The sequence below is a fragment of the Heptranchias perlo genome, chromosome 37 (genome assembly GCF_035084215.1).
Source record: "Heptranchias perlo isolate sHepPer1 chromosome 37, sHepPer1.hap1, whole genome shotgun sequence".
In the NCBI taxonomy this organism is placed as follows: Eukaryota; Metazoa; Chordata; class Chondrichthyes; order Hexanchiformes; family Hexanchidae; genus Heptranchias; species Heptranchias perlo.
Window position 1 is genome coordinate 8,364,846 of NC_090361.1, and position 17,275 is coordinate 8,382,120.

The following is a 17,275-nucleotide window of genomic DNA, read 5'->3' on the forward strand; positions in this document are numbered from 1 at the left end:
TTCTTAACCGAGTGTTCAGTGGTTGCAACTACAATAAAAAATGCAAATGCCTCCCTTGTGTACACGTTCTTATATAAAATTGTTCAGGTAAAGACCTCCTTTTTTATTACTTTTAAATCCTGGTATAGATGATGCTTAATTGATATTTTTTCCCTTTTACTCCCCTCCTTTCAGCAGACCCTGTTCCACAGACACCAGCTCCCTCTGTACCTCGCCCGAGTTCTTCATAGTGGGGCCTGGACAGTGAGTGTTGACCGGCACAGCCAAGTCCAGTACTGCCCTCGCCATAAAACGCTTTCCAGATACTGGATGGTGAATGGGAGCCCCGAGTGTTACTGGGCGTCGCTCAGCAAGGTTACAATTGTGGCCCGTCCCCAGTTGCCTTCGCAACTAATCAAGAAGTATTAAGAGTCAGCCACAAGTGTGGGACTGGAGTCACGTACGGGCCAGACTAGGTGGCGGTGGCAGGTTCCCTTCCTTGAAGGGCATTTTTCCACCCCCCCCCCCGCCCAGAGACCAAGTTACCAGATTTATTGAATTCAATTACACAATGATGAGATTTGAACTCCCAATCTCTGGGTTGTTTGGTTCACTACCACAAAGGGCAAAGATATTGCTAACACCTGGCAGTCGCCCCTCTCACCCGGTTTGTCTATTATTGACACCCATGAGTTGGGCAAGAAGGTGGCACTGGGGACGTTGGGCACTAAGTAACAGCCCTGGCACCATGGAGCAAGTGGTCCCTCAGTTGGCATATGCGCTGCCCAGTGTGGTAATGAGCCATGCAGATCAGGATGATCCCAGGGATGAGGTAGCTGATTGCAGTTGGGACTCTACAACTGGCCGTGGTATCTCTGGGCTCAGGGAAGGAGGAAAAAAAACAAATCAGCCAGGGATCCTGCTCCTGATCAAAATCCATGGACTGCTATAGAAAGTGCATGGGCATTGAATGGAGATAGGATTGGGCATCTAGACTGATCCCCAGGGCCTGTTGGCATTCACTGTCTATGCTTACATTTAGACGGTGTACCGAGGACTGCCGCTGCCCATGGAGTTGTACCCCAAGAGTCAACATCTTCAAGGGTGGGTGGCGGCCCTGAAATCATCAGGGGGCTTGACAGGGTAGATGCTGAGAGATTGTTTCCCCTGGCTAGAGCGTCTAGAATTAAGCGGCATCGTCGCAAGATAAGGGGTCAGCCATTCAAGGCTGAGATAGATAGATAGATAGATTTTTGGACTCTAGGGGAATCAAGGGATAATGGCATTGGGTGGGAAAGTGGAGTTGAGGTCAAAGATCAGCCATGATCTGATTGAATGGTGGAACAGGCTCGAGGGGCGGTATGGCCTACTCCTGCTCCTATTTCTTATGTTCTTATCATCGTACTTGGACCTGTTTCCCATGACAGCTCACACCTGCATTCTTTCCAGGTCTTCACAGAATATTTTAAAGAGCTCGAGGAGGAGAGCATTCGGGACAACTTTGTGGTCGTCTACGAGCTCCTGGATGAACTGATGGACTTTGGCTTCCCGCAGACCACAGACAGTAAGATCCTGCAGGAGTGAGTGTCAGAAACCGTTGCACTCACACTCGGCCGTCGATCCACGAGAAATGGTCTAGAAGTCAGTCACTGTGCAGAGATCCCCAGACAGTAAAAATATCAATACTCACAAGCCAGGAGATCACGGGGCTTTCGGGTGGGGTGCGGAGTCTATATATTGTGAGGCACAAGACATCGCAGTTGTGTGGGGACAGACTGGATGACCAGAGGGTCTTTTCCTGTCCGTCATTGTTCGTATATGCCTTCTGGAACATGATCTGAAAATATCTAGACCTTTTCTCTTTCACAAACTAGAGTGAAAATGTACTGAATACTGGGTGCTGGGTTCGAGTGTTAAAATGTTATATTCCACGAGAAGGTGCTCACAGGAAGAAGTATTTTAACCTAGATTACTTCCTCCTCCTCCCCTGCCTATCGTGGCTTGCACAGGCTAATTGTGCTCGTTCTCTCCAGCCCACGAGGTTGAATGTCGTGCCCTGTTCACGCATGGCGAACGAACAAAGGTCAGATCCACGTCCTCGTTCCGCACGATCTGATGTCCATTTGGAGCTCCAAGCTCCTTCAGGATCTGAACTTGACCCCTGGTCACCAAAGAGGCAAGTGGCCTTTCCTCCTTCACTCTGGATACCAGAAAAAAATGGCTGCAGTCAATGACGTCAGTCGTGTAGACTTGTGTTTTTTTTTCCTTTTCCTCCTTCCCTGGCCTTATTTTTCCACATCTTTGCACTTTCCAACAGGGAGCACGAACACTGGCTGCAATTCTTCTCCCTCCTCCCACTCCCCCTGCGCCCCCCACCCCTCCAATTCTAGAGACACTGAGGGTAGTTGTTAGCCTCGTGTTGTTGATCTGAGCTGGATTTTGAGAACCCAACACTCATCAAATCTCAGCCCTTCTGTGTGAGTATGGGTCCATCCCACATTGGATATTGTACGTGCAACTGAGCTATTGTTGTATTTTATTCCCCTTCTTTTCTCCCACCATCACAATACTACTTGCCCAATACTCCGTTCATTGGCCTGACTGAGACAGAATGGGAAACAAAAGCAAAATACTGTGGATGCTGCAAGTCTGAAATAAAAACAGAAAATGCTGGAAATACTCAGCAGGCCAGGCAGCATCTGCGGAGAGAGAAACAGAGTTAAGGTTTCAGGGCGATGACCTTTCATCGGCGCTGGAACAAGTTAGAGATTTAACAGCTTATAAGCAAGTTCAGAGCCAGGGACAAGGGTGGGTGGGGAGGAGCGAAGGAAAGAACAGAAGGGAAGGTCTGTGACAGGGCGGAGGGCAGGAGTGATTAAATGACGAAAGGGATGATGGTGCGAGGCAAAAGCGGGTGATAATGGGACAATAAAGACATGAAAGATGGGTCCAGAGGAGGCGTAAATGACAACAGCAGAACCATTACCAGCACCTGCTATCCGAGAAAATGGGTGCGGAGGTTATGACCTGAAGTTGTTGAACTCAATTTTGAGGCCGGAAGGTTGTAAAGTGCCTCATCGAAAGATGAGATGCTGTTCCTCAAGCTTGCGTTGAGCTTCGTTGGAATAGTTTAGGATGCCGAGGACACAGAGGTCAGAGTGGGAGTCGGACGGAGAACTAAAATGGCAAGTGACTGGAAGCTTAGTGTCACGCTTGCAGACCGAACAGAGGAACGGTTTAGAAGCAAGTACAGAGCCAGGGGAAAAGGGTGGAGGGACGGAGTGGGGAGGGGACGAAGGAACAAAGACTGGGTCTCGACCGAACCAAGGTAAGGAAGGAAGAGTGATGAGGAGCCTTGATCTTGAACCCATCGTGATGTGGGATGTGGTTGGGATTCAGCCCTCTGCTTCTTATTTGTTCGTTTTGTCCAGATGGGCTGGGATCGGAGAGAAGTAACTTGACTCATGGCTGGCTGTTTCTGTTTCAACTGGACAGATATATCACGCAGAAGGGGCAAAAACTGGAAGTAGCAGCCCCCCGACCGCCTGCCACGGTCACTAACGCAGTGTCCTGGAGGTCAGAGGGCATCAAGTACAAGAAGAACGAGGTCTTCATTGATGTCATTGAAGGTGTCAATGTGTTGGTGAGTGCTGCTTTTTAAGATTGTTGTTCCACCCATAACCTCTTGGCCTGCAGAGTCCTGGGGGGCTGGAATTCTGCTCGGCACTTGGGTGCCGTTCTCTGTAAAACCAATGGGGGCTCAGTTCTGTAAGATCGCTAACAATTTGCATTTTATAGAGTGCTTTTAACACAGAAAAAAATTCTCATGGTGCTTCACAGGAATGTAATAAAAGAAAAAATGGAAACCATGCCAAAGGAAGAGGTATTGGGAGAGGTGACCAAAAGTTTGGTCAAAGAAGTGGTTTTAAGGAAGGTCGTAAAGGAGTAGAGAGAAGTGGATGGACTGAGGGGTTTAAGGAGGGAATTCCAGCGCATGGGGCCGAGGCAGCCGAAGGCACGGCCACCAAGAGTCAGAGGAACAGGGAGTTTGGGGGTTGGGGTTTGTAGGGCTTGAGGGGGTTACAGAGATTGCAAGGGGCAAGGCCACGAAAGGATTTAAACGCGAAGATGATGATTTTAAATTTGAGGCCCTGGGGGACCAGAAGCCAATGTGGGTCAGCAAGGACAGAAGTGACGAGTGAGCAGGACTCGGTGGTGGGATTGGATTTGGTGCGGTACTGATACGGGCAGCAGGGTTTTTGGATGAGTGGAGGATGGGAGGCCGGCCAGGAGTCTGGAAGTGACAAAGACTTGGATGAGGGGTTCACCAACAGCCAGAAGATCAGCTGAGTTTACCAGCAGAGGAGACTTGTCACTTTTCTCAGTGGCACGATGATGGGACTTTGTTATTAAAATGATACAACAGTGACTATTTGTGATTGGTATGTAGGTATAATGAATCCCTAGTGCACTCCTCCCCCTACAATGCCCTTCCCTACGTCCAGTTTTGCTTTTAAACAGTTTCCTGCACAAAGCTGCACTTTTTTCATATCAAACTTGGACTTCTCAGCTTCAGAAAAGGCCTTCCTCCCAAAATGGGGTAATGATTTTTTCCTGACTGTCACATAATGTTAGTAAAGGAGTATCATCCATGCATGTTTCACCCTGTTTGTGCACAGACTGGGGATACCATACATAGTACAAGCAACACTCTCTTGTGTAAACATGTTTCCAATGTTTAATTTTAATCTCTTTTGTGTGTGTGTGTCTTTTTTGGTGAGGCGTTCATTTTGTTCCCTTCCTATTCTCTGGATACCACATGAGCATCATCCCAACCAAGAAGGTTTTTGTTTGTCCCAGGAGATGGCGCAATCGGGGGAGGTAAATGATGTATATGATTGAGCCAAGTCTGGATGGGAAAGGCTTGATGGGCCGAATGGTCTTTCCCTATCCTTTCGATACATGCACAGACAACCTCTGTCTATATCAACCTATAATCGGCTGCTAGAAGGCATGCATGAGCTGTCCAGAGTGACTTTGTGTCCCAATTGTCCCAGTCATCAAGTAAGACTCTATAGACACAAAGGTAATCCAATCCAATATTAGAATTATACTGGAAGAGTTTCCCATGGCAGCTTAGTAGGTGAAGGTATCACCTGATGTAGCACTAAGCCATATGAAGCAGAAGGTCCCAGGGATGACGTGGTGGTCTGGAGTACCACCTCAAAGGTTTTCCTTCTGCTGTGTAAATAGCCGCCAGCAGTGACATATGCTGCTGCAGGCCCTGGTTTTCTGGCTGAAAACAGGCTCGAGTGCGTTGCTGGTCTGTGTGGATCGTCCCCCAGCTGTCGGGTACAGGTCTACGGCCAGAAAATCAGGGGCAGTCTCTCGAGTAGTAGGACCCATGACCGATTTGGCCCTTTCTCATCCGTGAATTAGAAGTGTGGCTTTGCGTGAGGTTAAAAACCGTTGGGTCGGGTGACCAGGGCAGTGGGGCGGCTCAGATCAGGTGAGGCTGGAGCTGGTCTGCCTTTGGATGCATTGTTGCTTTATCTTACTGTTGGGTTGCGTCAGTGGCAGTCGTGCATGTCCACAGTCTGCCTTGGCCAACCCATCAGTCACTTACTTTATTTCCATGAATTATGCTATAAAAGGAAAGAGAACTGTTTGAATGCATTATTTTGAGGTGGGGAGGAGAATTACCTTTCCTCATTGATAATTCCCAAAGCTCTCCACTACTGGGGGTTTTCCTTGCCATGTATCTGGGTCTGTTGTAGACTCGTTGATAGAGATTGATTGCTATGACTCGTCAACAGCTCCATTATCGTTGTATCTTGCCACTACCAGGATGGTAGAAGGAGAACTAGATAGACCTTCATCTTTTATCGTCGAGCAATTCCTACGTTCCTATGATAGTTTCCCAGTGGTTCTGCTCACCTCTCCTTGTCTTTGGGTAGGTCAGTGCCAACGGGCACGTTCTGCAGAGCGAGATTGTTGGCAGTGTGAAGCTACGGGTTTTTCTCTCGGGAATGCCAGAACTTCGGCTCGGACTAAACGACAAGGTCCTCTTCGAATTAACGGGGCGTAAGTAATGTGGCAGCATTCTGTTAGCCTAACGACTGTCTCAACAGTGTCCTGGTGAGGGACGTAAGAAATAGTCCAAAAATCTATCGATCTCAGCCTTGACTATATTCAATGACTCAGCATCCACAGCTCTCGGGTAGAGAATTCCAAAGATTCACCACCCTCCTGAGTGAAGAAATTCTTCCTCATCTCAGTGTTAAATGGCCGACCCCCTATCCTGCGACTATGCCCCCTAATTCTAGACTCTCCAACCAGGAGAAATAACCTCTCAGCATCTACTCTGTCAAGCCCTCTCATAATCTTACATGTTTTAATGAGATCACTTCTCGTTCTTCTAAACTCCAGAGAGTATAGGCCCATTTTACTCAACCTCTCCTCGTAGGACAACCCTCTCATCCCAGAAATTAATCTAGTGAACCATCGCTGCATCGCCTCTAAGGCAAGTACATCCTTCCTTAGATAAGGAAACCAAAACTGTATGCAGTACTCCAGGTGAGGTCTCACCAAAGTCCTGTACAAGACTTCCTTACCCTTGTACTCCAACCCCTTGCAATAAAGGCCAACATGCCATTTGCTTTCCTAATTTCTTGCTGTACCTGCGTGCTAACTTTTTGTGTTTCTTGAGATAATACAAAGAGTTTTGCCGCCTGTGTTTGTGTTATCAGAGGAAGTAGTTGCTTAGTGTGAGGGTCCTTTTGGGTCTTCAGTATTCTGCAGTGTTGCATTCAAAATGGCTGTTTTCACTCATTCTATTATCGACTGCTAGGTACCGAACAGCTCCTACAGTATTGCTATCCTAATGATTTTACAGGGCCGCCCTTACCATTGAAAGTACCCTGTAAAGTCAGTCAGATAGTAGTGTTCTACCAGCTGTTGCCTGTCCCTGCAAATGATCTGGCGTCCATGCCTTCAGAGGTGCCTCCTTTTTGGGAGTTGGGTTCCAGGAATGCCTTCGACCGTTGGCTGTCTCTCAAGGTAAAGATGAATTGCCACTAGCTGTTGGGTGTGGTGTAGTGCAGTGTGTGATGACCACAGGGCGGTGATGTGCTCTCACGGTTGTTGGCCTGTAGAGGCCTACCACCGTTTTCCCCCCCCCCCCCCCCGCCTCCCCACAAAATCAGAGGAAGACCCGCCCTAGCCACCAATGAAGGTTCACTAGATAGATTCCTGGGATGAGAGGGTTGTCCTATGAGGAGAGATTGAGTAGAATGGGCCTATACTCTGGAGTTTAGAAGAATGAGAGGTGATCTCATTGAAACATACAAGATTCTGAGGGGGCTTGACAGGGTAGATGCTGAGAGATTGTTTCCCCTGGCTGGAGAGTCTAGAACTAGGGGGGACAGTCGCAGGATAAGGAGTCGGCCATTTAACACTGAGATGAGGAGGAATTTCTTCATGCAGAGGGTTGTGAATCTTTGGAATTCTCTATCCCGAGGGCTGTGGATGCTGAGTCGTTGAGTGTATTCAAGGCTGAGAGAGACAGATTTCTGGACTCTGGGGGTATCAAGGGATATGGTGATTTGGCGGTAAAGTGGAATTGAGGTTGAAGATCAGCCATGATCTGATTGAATGGCGGAGCAGGCTCGAGTGGCCACGTGGCTTACTCCTTGCTCCTATTTCTTATGTTTTCATGACTGCACGACTGCTTTAAAGATGCAATTAGAGACTTCGGAGCAACAGTGCATGTAGGAGTCTCAGCGAGGAGCCAACAGTGCCAGCGGAAGAGGGGTGGGGGGAAAGATGGCCACAAAAGCCTCCAGCTGGAGTTGAAAGGACTTTGGTCATCCTGAAGCCTGTGCATTCAAAGCAGCCAAACCACCGCCAGACAGATTGTAAACATACTTAAATATAAGCAGATGTGTTCGCCTTAAAAGCATGAGACATGTAGAAATAAAAACAAGATCTTTCAAAATGCCGGAAGGAAAAAATGAATGGTTTGCGGACTGTGACAGGAAGAGTGGAGGAAATTGTCCCCCAGCCAGAAACTTTTGTGAGGATGGATTCCATCGTATTCATGTGGGTGAAAGCTATTTCTTCCTGTCTGAACACGGTGATAAGGAATGGGCTAAGAGTCAACTGTGCTGATGTGTCCGTATCAGTTAGACCCAAACTAACAGAACATGAGAAACACAGATCAAGAATCACTCAATCTTTCCCACCTCCTGAGGTGGTGCATTAATATGAGGCATTATAGCGTGTACAGTGCATTGTAAATCGCCCCTAGGTTAACGAGTGCAACAGTACTGACATTAATTCAGCTTCATCGGTAATTTGTTAAACCTAACACCCCCAAAGGTCACTCGGTCTCGCTCACTCTCCAATCCTATATATCTCTCGGATTGTAGTTACAAGCGATCTCCAGAGCCCCGAGTCCTGCTGCCAGTCAGACAGTGCTTCCAGGTATCGTTGATTCATTCTCCTCTCCCTGGTTTAGGAGGCAAAAGTAAATCGGTCGAGCTGGAGGATGTGAAGTTCCATCAGTGCGTGAGACTGTCCCGCTTCGATAACGACCGGACTATTTCCTTCATTCCACCAGATGGAGATTTTGAACTCATGTCTTATCGACTCAACATCCATGTGAGTGAAGAACGTTTTGAATTATTTTTTATTCCCCCCTGGTTTTCTCTGTGCGCGCAGAAGTTTAAGAAGTGGTCAAACTTTCATAAACTCTTTCAAATCAAACGCCCTGACTATGCAGGGCATGCTAACCTTACCAGAACATTCCTGAGGGCATCACATGGTTCTCTACCCAAGGTAAAAGTTATAGGAAAAGTACTCAATTGCATTGAAATGCACCACGAGTCCAAATATACAACATATTGACATTAACATCTCTTTTTTTTTATTTAACCTCTCCGATAGGCTTTAACACTAAGTCATTACAAGCCATTTACTGTGTGTCCCAGCCTCGGTTTCAAAGTCAAGGTGCCCGACAAAGGTTAGACTTGAGGTCCCTCCGTGCGCCCCACGCCCACTGATTGTAGAAGAGTAAAGGGTTGATTTTCACTTTAGGCGGGGGCGGAAAGCAGGTAGCGGATCAGCTGCCGGTTCCAAACCCCGCCCTGATTTTCCTTCTCGTTTCACTGTGGGGAATGCTGCGGGCCATTCGTTCTCCGTCTTATATGTCAGGAAGAGTTTTGCGCTGTCTGTCTGCAGTATTCTGCCAGATACGGTGGCCAAGACAAAGTAACAAGGGCATTCCGATGCAGTTGGAAGAACTGGGGATGAATGTCCATGAATCGAATGGTCTTTTCCTGTCCTTGACTCTTTTTTGTGAACATTTTTATGTAAATTCTATTTGCACATTATGGTTTGGTGCCCTGGATTTGATTTGACAACAACTTTGGCAAAGATAGATTAATTTTTGAGGCTGAAAGATACAAGCCTGAGTTTTGCAGCTCTATTTCACCCCATTGCAATCCTCCCCCCAGGCCTACCTAGAATCTGATGTGTAGTTGGGATATTTTGTGATGTGGCGATTCATTAAGAACATTTTATATTTTTAGGTGAAACCTCTGATTTGGATTGAATCGGTGATCGAGAAATTTTCTCACAGCCGAGTTGAATATATGATCAAGGTAAAAACCATCTCTCAGAAACCGTGTTGTGAATAATACGTGACCAAATTAACCTTTATCTTCTTACTTTGTTGAAGCTACTGTGGTTATTTTCCCTGTGAACTTTGTTCTCTTGTTGCCCCTTTCCTCCTCCTGCATCCTCGATATGTTGAAATCAAGTCTCATTGCACTCCGATGTTTCCTAGTCCAACTCCAATTCATTCTTTCCCAGATTGGCTTCATCTATCCACTGTCTCATAATTGATCTTGTCTTTTTTTTTTAATCAGCCTTGATTGTGTCCTGCGGTTTGGGCCTCTGCCCTTCACTTTGTTTAATGTAAAATGGTCGTAGGCCCTTCCATAAATAGTATCACTGGGGAAATATGTGCACAATAAGAAAAGCGGAAAGAACAAAAGGCAAAATCATACCTCTTTTTTTAAATTGCACACTGTCGCTCTCTGAGCCACCAGCCTAGGTTTTCCAACTGGGTAACCCGCTCATTTTAACGGCTTATCACTGCCGTTGTGATTGGAAAACTTAAACCATTGTGTACACTTCAGACTATAAACCAGAAGGTTCTTTGAGGGATAAAACAAAATGCTTTTTTTTTTCAAATGGGTCACATTCTTTTTTTAAATGCACCAAATTAATTTTTGGGTCCTTTTTTTTTCAGGCTTATCATGGTGGCTTGGTCAGTGCTGCCCCGTATCCTAACTCGCACCATGTCCCCTTCGCTCATCACCCCTGTGACCTACATCGGCTCCCAATCTGGGAACGCCTCAGTTTTAAAATTCTCATCCTCATGTTCAAATCCCACCATGGCCTCGCCCCTCCCTATCTCCGTAACCTCCGAGATCTCTGCATTCCTCTAACTCTGGCTTCGTGTCCATCCCTCACTTTCTTCGCCCCACCATTGGTGGCCGTGCCTTCACCCGTCTTGGCCCTAAGCTCTGGAGTTCCCTCCCTAAACCTCTCCACCTCTCTCTCCTTTTTAAGACGCTGCTTAACACCTACCTCTTTGAACCAGCTTTTGGTCACTTCTCGTAATGTCGTCGCCTTTGACTCGGTGTCAATTTTTAATCTGATAACACTCCTGTGAATTGCTTTGGGACGTTTTTACTATGTTAAAGACGCTATATAAATGCAAGTTTTTGTTGAGGGACAGTGTTGTTTTCCCCCTAGCATCCCCACCCTGATAGGGTTAGATGAAGTAGGGAGGGAGGAGGCTCATGTGGAGCACAAATGGCAGCATAGACCAGTTGGGCTGAAAGGCCTGTTTCTGTGCTGTGGTCTCGATGTGACCTTGGCACCCCCGCCCCCCCCAACCTTCCAATCCAAAGTTAGATACTGACCATAGCTCCCTGTCTCGCTCCCTCTATATATCTCATGTGATGTGATATATATCTCTCTCGCTCTCTCATAATGTGCTTTAAGCCCAAGCTCAGGAAAAAGCACATACTGTACCGCAGTGATGTGACTGTTCCATTTCCAACACCAGTGATTCTTGTGGCATCTCTGAAGCCTCTGAATTAATACTAATCGGTGCCATAAATTTGTGGGCATCTGGATTCCCAGGCAGTCGGAGCTTGTAAACAGACTCATTCCTGTCAGAACCTCTGCAGCAGCAGACAGAGAGACAAGGCTTTCATGCCCTGCCAGTCTGTGCGTTCGGAGCCAAGCCCAGAGTGGCTCGCTGCTGCCTTGTAGCACACTGAGCAATGGGTTAATAGGCTTCTGGCTTTCCTCGCCAAAGCAAGATGGTAAAACGCTTTTGCATCCATGAGAGGAGCTAGTAGCAGGATGTTTAAGGTCAATCCTGGCAGAGAGAAGGGAGCTGTCCATCATGGATATGGTCACATTGGCTATAACTCAGGACTTGGCCACCGGCTCTGTGGCAGCACTCTCGCCTCTGAGTCAGAAGTTAATGGGTTCAAGCCCCATTCCAGCGACTTGAGCACAAAAAAAATTTAGGCTGACACTTCAGTGCAGCACTGAGGGAGGGCTGCACTGTCAGAGGTGCTGTCCTTCAGATGAGACGTTAAACCGAGGCCCTGTCTGCCCTCTCAGGGGGACGTAAAAGATCTCATGGCACTATTCGAAGAAGAGCAGAGGAGGTCTCCCCAGTGTCCTGGCCAATATTTATCTCTCAACAAACATTTATCAAAAAGCAGATTATCTGGTGATTATCACATTGCTGTTTGTGGGAGCTTGCTGTGCACAAATTGTCTGCCGAATTTCCTACATTACAACAGTGACGACACTTCAAAAAGTACTTCGTCGGCTGTAAAGCGATTTGGGATGTCCTGAGGTCGTGAAAGGTGCTATTTGAAGACAAATCTTTTCTTTCGTTTTTATTTCTCATCATATTCCCAGTGGAAGTGTAGAGCCAAGATCTACACAAGTTGATAAATCGACTTCCCCTACCCACTTCGCCCCGGGGCTCGGGCGGTAAATGGTTTAGTACTGAGTCGTGCGCGAGGTAAGCCTATCTCTGACAGCGGAATGGTGGTGGGACAGGGCACTGCATTTAGTCTTGGGAAATTTCCAGAACAGGGAGGGGTCACTGTGTAACTATCAGAAGGAGGAACCCCTGGCAGTCTGTAATTTAACATTACATGAGGACCATTGATGGAATGAATAGGAAAATACTGTGTCCACTGGTTGGGGAGTCAGTCACAAGTGGTCATCAATTTAAAACTGTTACTCAGCGAGTGAGGGGAGAGAGAGAGGTTAGGAGAGATCTCTTCACACAGAGAGTGTATCTTCAGAGACAACTCAATCTTCAAACACACTTTTGTTGGCCAGGGGCAGCAGAAAGTACAGAGTTTATTCCGAACTGCTGACACACAGGCAAAAGCAACTTTTGAACTGAAGTAACCTGAGTTCAGTCGCTGGCCTGAGCTGGCTGGAACCGGTTTGAATTAGCTAAGTTTTGTGAAAGACAAAGGAGATGTGATAAGACACAATTCCTTATTTAGAAAAGGAGTAATGAGGTAATGCTACCTAAGTCCTTGGGACAGAGCCAATGAGGAGAAGACACAGACTAGGCGAGCAAGCCTAAACCAACGGGAGAGAGACAGCACAGCTTGAAGAGATAAGATTCGGAATAAGAATGAAGAATTTGGGGCGTGGAGCCAGAGCGAAAACTCCGGAGACCAACCATCGCGGAAGTGGAAGAACCTACGTCAGGGACGTAGAGACGATGTCGAGAGAGAGAGAGAACAGAACGTCTGGCCAGCGTCAGCTCTCCTTTTCGGGTATTAGCCTTTATATTCTGTGACTACTCAGGGAGTGTCAGAGAAACCTAGTGGGTGTGCGTTTAGATCCTAGTTTGGGTATAAAACTGTATAACCTGGTGCAAACTGCATGTCTATATCTAACCAGACGTATTAGCTATATGTATATGATCTAACAATGTGAATAAAGCGAATTGAGAGTTGAGAGAGAATTGACTCTTCTCCTCTTTGTACTAAGCCAATAACCGTAACCAGTGACCTCCGAACACTTTGCTCCTTCAAATCTTTTATCCAATTTTTCCTTTAAAAGATTCAGTTGTCTCTGCCTCAATCACTCCCTGTGGTAAAGCATTCCACAATCCAACAACGCTCTGCGTAAAGAAATTTCTCCTAACCTCTCCCTCCTCACTCGCTTAGTAACAGTTTTAAATTGATGACCACTTGTGACTGACTCCCCAACCAGTGGACATAATGTTTTCTTATTCATCCCATCAATGGTCCTCCATATAATGTTAAATTACAGACTGCCAGGGGGACCCCCCTTCTGATAGTTACCCAGTGACCCCTGCAAAAAGTGTGTGAGTGTCAGATGACAGAATTAGCCTTAGCCGTGATGCCCATGGGGTGGGATAGCAAGCTGGCTCGTCCTGTCGAGGCTCACCTAATGAAGAGTGGCGATTTGAGTGAGACACTAGTGGCCTGCAACTTCCCACAGGACCACACTCCAAGGTGAGTCAGTGCCCTCAAGAAAGGAAGGGAGAAAATTGGAGCTGGGTGTGAGGTAACGTTAATAATTGTTCAGAGACAAATTAGTTGACAATAAATTTGTTCTTTTTCTACAGGCTAAAAGTCAGTTCAAGAAGCAATCGGTAGCCAACAATGTAGAGATTGTTATCCCAGTGCCCAGTGATGCTGATACGCCCAAGTTCAAGACCAGTGTGGGCAGTGCCAAGTGGGTTCCTGAAAATAATACCGTTGTGTGGTCCATCAAATCCTTACCCGTAAGTAGGAGTCGTTATGTTTGTTTGTGGCAGCTGAAACGAGCTCTTGTGTCGCTCAGTGGGCAGCACTCTCTCCTCCTGAGTCAGAAGGTCGAGGGTCCAAGTCCCACTCCCAGGGACTTGAGCACAAAATCCAGGCCGACACTCCAGTGCAGCACTGAGGGAGTGCTGCACTGTCGGAGGTGCCGTCTTTCAGATGAGACGTTAAACCGAGGCCCCGTCTGCCCCCTCGGGTGGACGTAAAAGATCCCAGGGCACTTTTCGAAGAAGAGCAGGGGAGCTCTCCCCGGTGTCCTGGCCAATACTTATCCCTCAACCAACATCACTTAAAAACAGATGATCTGGTCATTGCTGTTTGTGGGATCTTGCTGTGCGCAACTTGACTGCCGCATTTCCTACATTACAACAGTGACTACACTTCCAAAAGTACATCATTGGCTGTAAAGCGTTATGGGATGCCCTGAGGTCATGAAAAACGCAATAGAATGCAACTTCTTTTAAAAAAGGGTGGATATAAAAGGATATGAAGAAAAGGGCAGGGAAATGGGATTAGAGTAGATAGCACTGGGATAGGTGTAATGGGCCAAATGGGCTCCTTTGGTGCTTTAAATTCTGATTACTCGCTGTTAAATGATATATATTATATAAATCGGTCTTTACGTTTTAATGACTCACTCTATATCTCTCTCCCTCGCAGGGCGGAAAGGAATATCTAATGCGGGCCCACTTTGGCCTACCGAGTGTGGAGAATGAAAATTCTGAAGGAAAACCACCAATCACGGTGAAATTCGAAATCCCGTATTTCACCGTGTCAGGGGTGCAGGTCAGTGTTGATTTGCGATCGTTCTGCAGAGTGGGGTATCTCCTGAGAGAAAGGGTTTGGAGAACAAATTTCTATCCTTTGTTACCTCCAGACTCGACCTATTCCAATGCTCTCCTGGCCTACCTCCCACCTTCCACCCTCCGTAAACTCGAGCTCATCCAGAACTCTGCTGCCCGTATCCTGACTCGCACCAAGTCCCGTTCACCCGTCACCCCTGTGCTCGCTGACCTACATTGGCTCCTGGTCCGGCAACGCCTCGATTTTAAAATTCTCATCCTTGTTTTCAAATCCCTTCATGGCCTCGCCCCTCCCCATCTCTGTAACCTCCTCCAGCCCTACAACCCTCTGAGATCACTGCCCTCCTCCAATTCTGGCCTCTTGCACATCCCCGATTTTAATTGCTCCACCATTGGCGGCCGTGCCTTCAGCTGCCTGGGCCCTAAGTTCTGGAATTCCCTCCCTAAACCTCTCCATCTCGCTACCTCTCTCTCTGCCTTAAGTCGCTCCTTAAAACCGACCTCTTTGACCAAGCTTTTGGTCACCTGTCCTAATATCTCCTTATGAGGCTCGGTGTCAAATTTTGTTTGATAATCGCTCCTGTGAAGCGCCTTGGGACGTTTTAATACGTTAAAGGCGCTATATAAATGCAGGTCGTTGCTGTGAAGAACAAGATACAAATGCTGGCCATCTCAAACAAAAGTAGAAAATGCTGAGTTGTGCGGCAGGTATTAAAAGAGGAAGATGGCTTAATGTTCCCAGAGACCTGCTCTCCATACTCTGTAACTGATTAATCCTTCCTCCTCAATATTCATAATCTTTCAACCCAAGCTTGGCATCATCTTGGCACTACTACTTGATTTGCTCTGTCTTCTCTCCCATTGGTAGAATCCTGCACTTTGGCCTTTGGACCTTTTACCTGGGTTTGTCAAGAAATAGTTTTGAAGAGCACTGGCTACTATTCTGTAGATTTAATCTCGACTGGGATGGTTTGGCGCTTCCCTTTAATGTACTGATTCCTGCCGTGTTGCTCTTTCTAGGGGCACAATGCAATTTTAAAAGTAATAATAATGTTTGATTTTTCTGTATTTTATCAGCCATTGCAACGTGATGACACCAATGACTGTGCATAAGGACAAAAAATAGCTCTCCAGCTGTTACACTCTGTGTGTTCCCAGGCAGAAAGACAGCACCTCATTAAATACTTGCAGAGGAGTAATCTTCTGACCTCACACGCTGCGGTATCTGAAATTCAGTAACACACTGGACCGCTGCGCTTACCTGAATTTGACGTGTGTTCACCATTGGGACACACACACACACACACACACACACACACACTATGTCTGGATCAGCGTGGTTTGGGTAAGACTTTGAACCAAGGCCCTGTCTGCCCGTTCGGTCTGAAGTGAAAGATCCCACAGCAATGTTCGAAGAAAAGCAGGGCGTTCTCTGTGTCCTGGCCAACATTCCTCCCTTAACCCACTCCATCAGAAACACTTCGTCTGGTCATTCATCCAGTTGCTGCTTGTGGGATCGTGCTGTGCACAAACTGGCTGCTGCGTTTCCCTACAAAACAACAGTGGCTGCACTCCAAAAGTAATTAATTGGTTGTGAAGCGTTTTGGGGGCGTTGTGAGGATTTTGAAAGACGGTATATAAAAGTTAGTTCTTATCTTTCTAACAAAACAGATAAAGTGCTGATCATAATATGGCTTTTTGTACCAGTTCCGTAACAGTATTTCATATAATCGAGATTAGATTCAAAAGAAAAAAAAACTGCAAATCTGAAATAAAAGCAGAAAATCCTGGAAATGATACAAGCAGGTCAGTCGGCACCTGAAAGGAGAATGTTTTACAGGGTAACGTTTCCGGTGGAGGGACTTTGTCGGAACTTACCGGTTCTGCCGAATCGTCCACACCTGAAATGTTCACCTGCCTTTTCCTTTTTTCGAACGTTGGAAGACATAAGAACATAAGAAATAGGAGCAGGAGTCGGCCAATCGGCCCCTCGAGCCTGCTCCGCCATTCAATAAGATCATGGCTGATCTGATCCTAACCTCAAATCTAAATTCATGTCCAATTTCCTGCCCGCTCCCCGTAACCCCTAATTCCCTTGACTTCTAGGAAACTGTCTATTTCTGTTTTAAATTTATTTAATGATGTAGCTTCCACAGCTTCCTGGGGCAGCAAATTCCACAGACCTACCACCCTCTGAGTGAAGAAGTTTCCCCTCATCTCAGTTTTGAAAGAGCAGCCCCTTATTCTAAGATTATGCCCCCTAGTTCTAGTTTCACCCATCCTTGGGAACATCCTCACCGCATCCACCCGATCAAGCCCCTTCACAATCTTATATGTTTCAATAAGATCGCCTCTCATTCTTCTGAACTCCAATGAGTAGAGTCCCAATCTACTCAACCTCTCCTCATATGTCCGCCCCCTCATCCCCGGGATTAACCGAGTGAACCTTCTTTGTACTGCCTCGAGAGCAAGTATGTTTTTTCTTAAGTATGGAGACCAAAACTGTATGCAGTATTCCAGGTGCGGTCTCACCAATACCTTATATAACTGCAGCAATACCTCCCTGTTTTTATATTC

General features: G+C 46.8%; 1 protein-coding gene across 2 annotated transcripts in view; it reads left to right on the forward strand.

The window, feature by feature from the left end:
• LOC137304468 (AP-1 complex subunit mu-2) overlaps positions 1–17,275 on the forward strand; it is a 28,806-nt gene that overhangs the window by 5,420 nt on the left and 6,111 nt on the right. For both annotated transcript variants that reach the window (XM_067973073.1, XM_067973074.1), the window contains exons 3-10: positions 20–87; positions 1,429–1,559; positions 3,475–3,622; positions 5,937–6,063; positions 8,498–8,640; positions 9,570–9,641; positions 13,700–13,858; positions 14,556–14,681. In XM_067973073.1, coding sequence (XP_067829174.1) covers positions 20–87; positions 1,429–1,559; positions 3,475–3,622; positions 5,937–6,063; positions 8,498–8,640; positions 9,570–9,641; positions 13,700–13,858; positions 14,556–14,681 — 974 coding nt within the window. The remainder of the gene's footprint in view (positions 1–19; positions 88–1,428; positions 1,560–3,474; positions 3,623–5,936; positions 6,064–8,497; positions 8,641–9,569; positions 9,642–13,699; positions 13,859–14,555; positions 14,682–17,275) is intronic.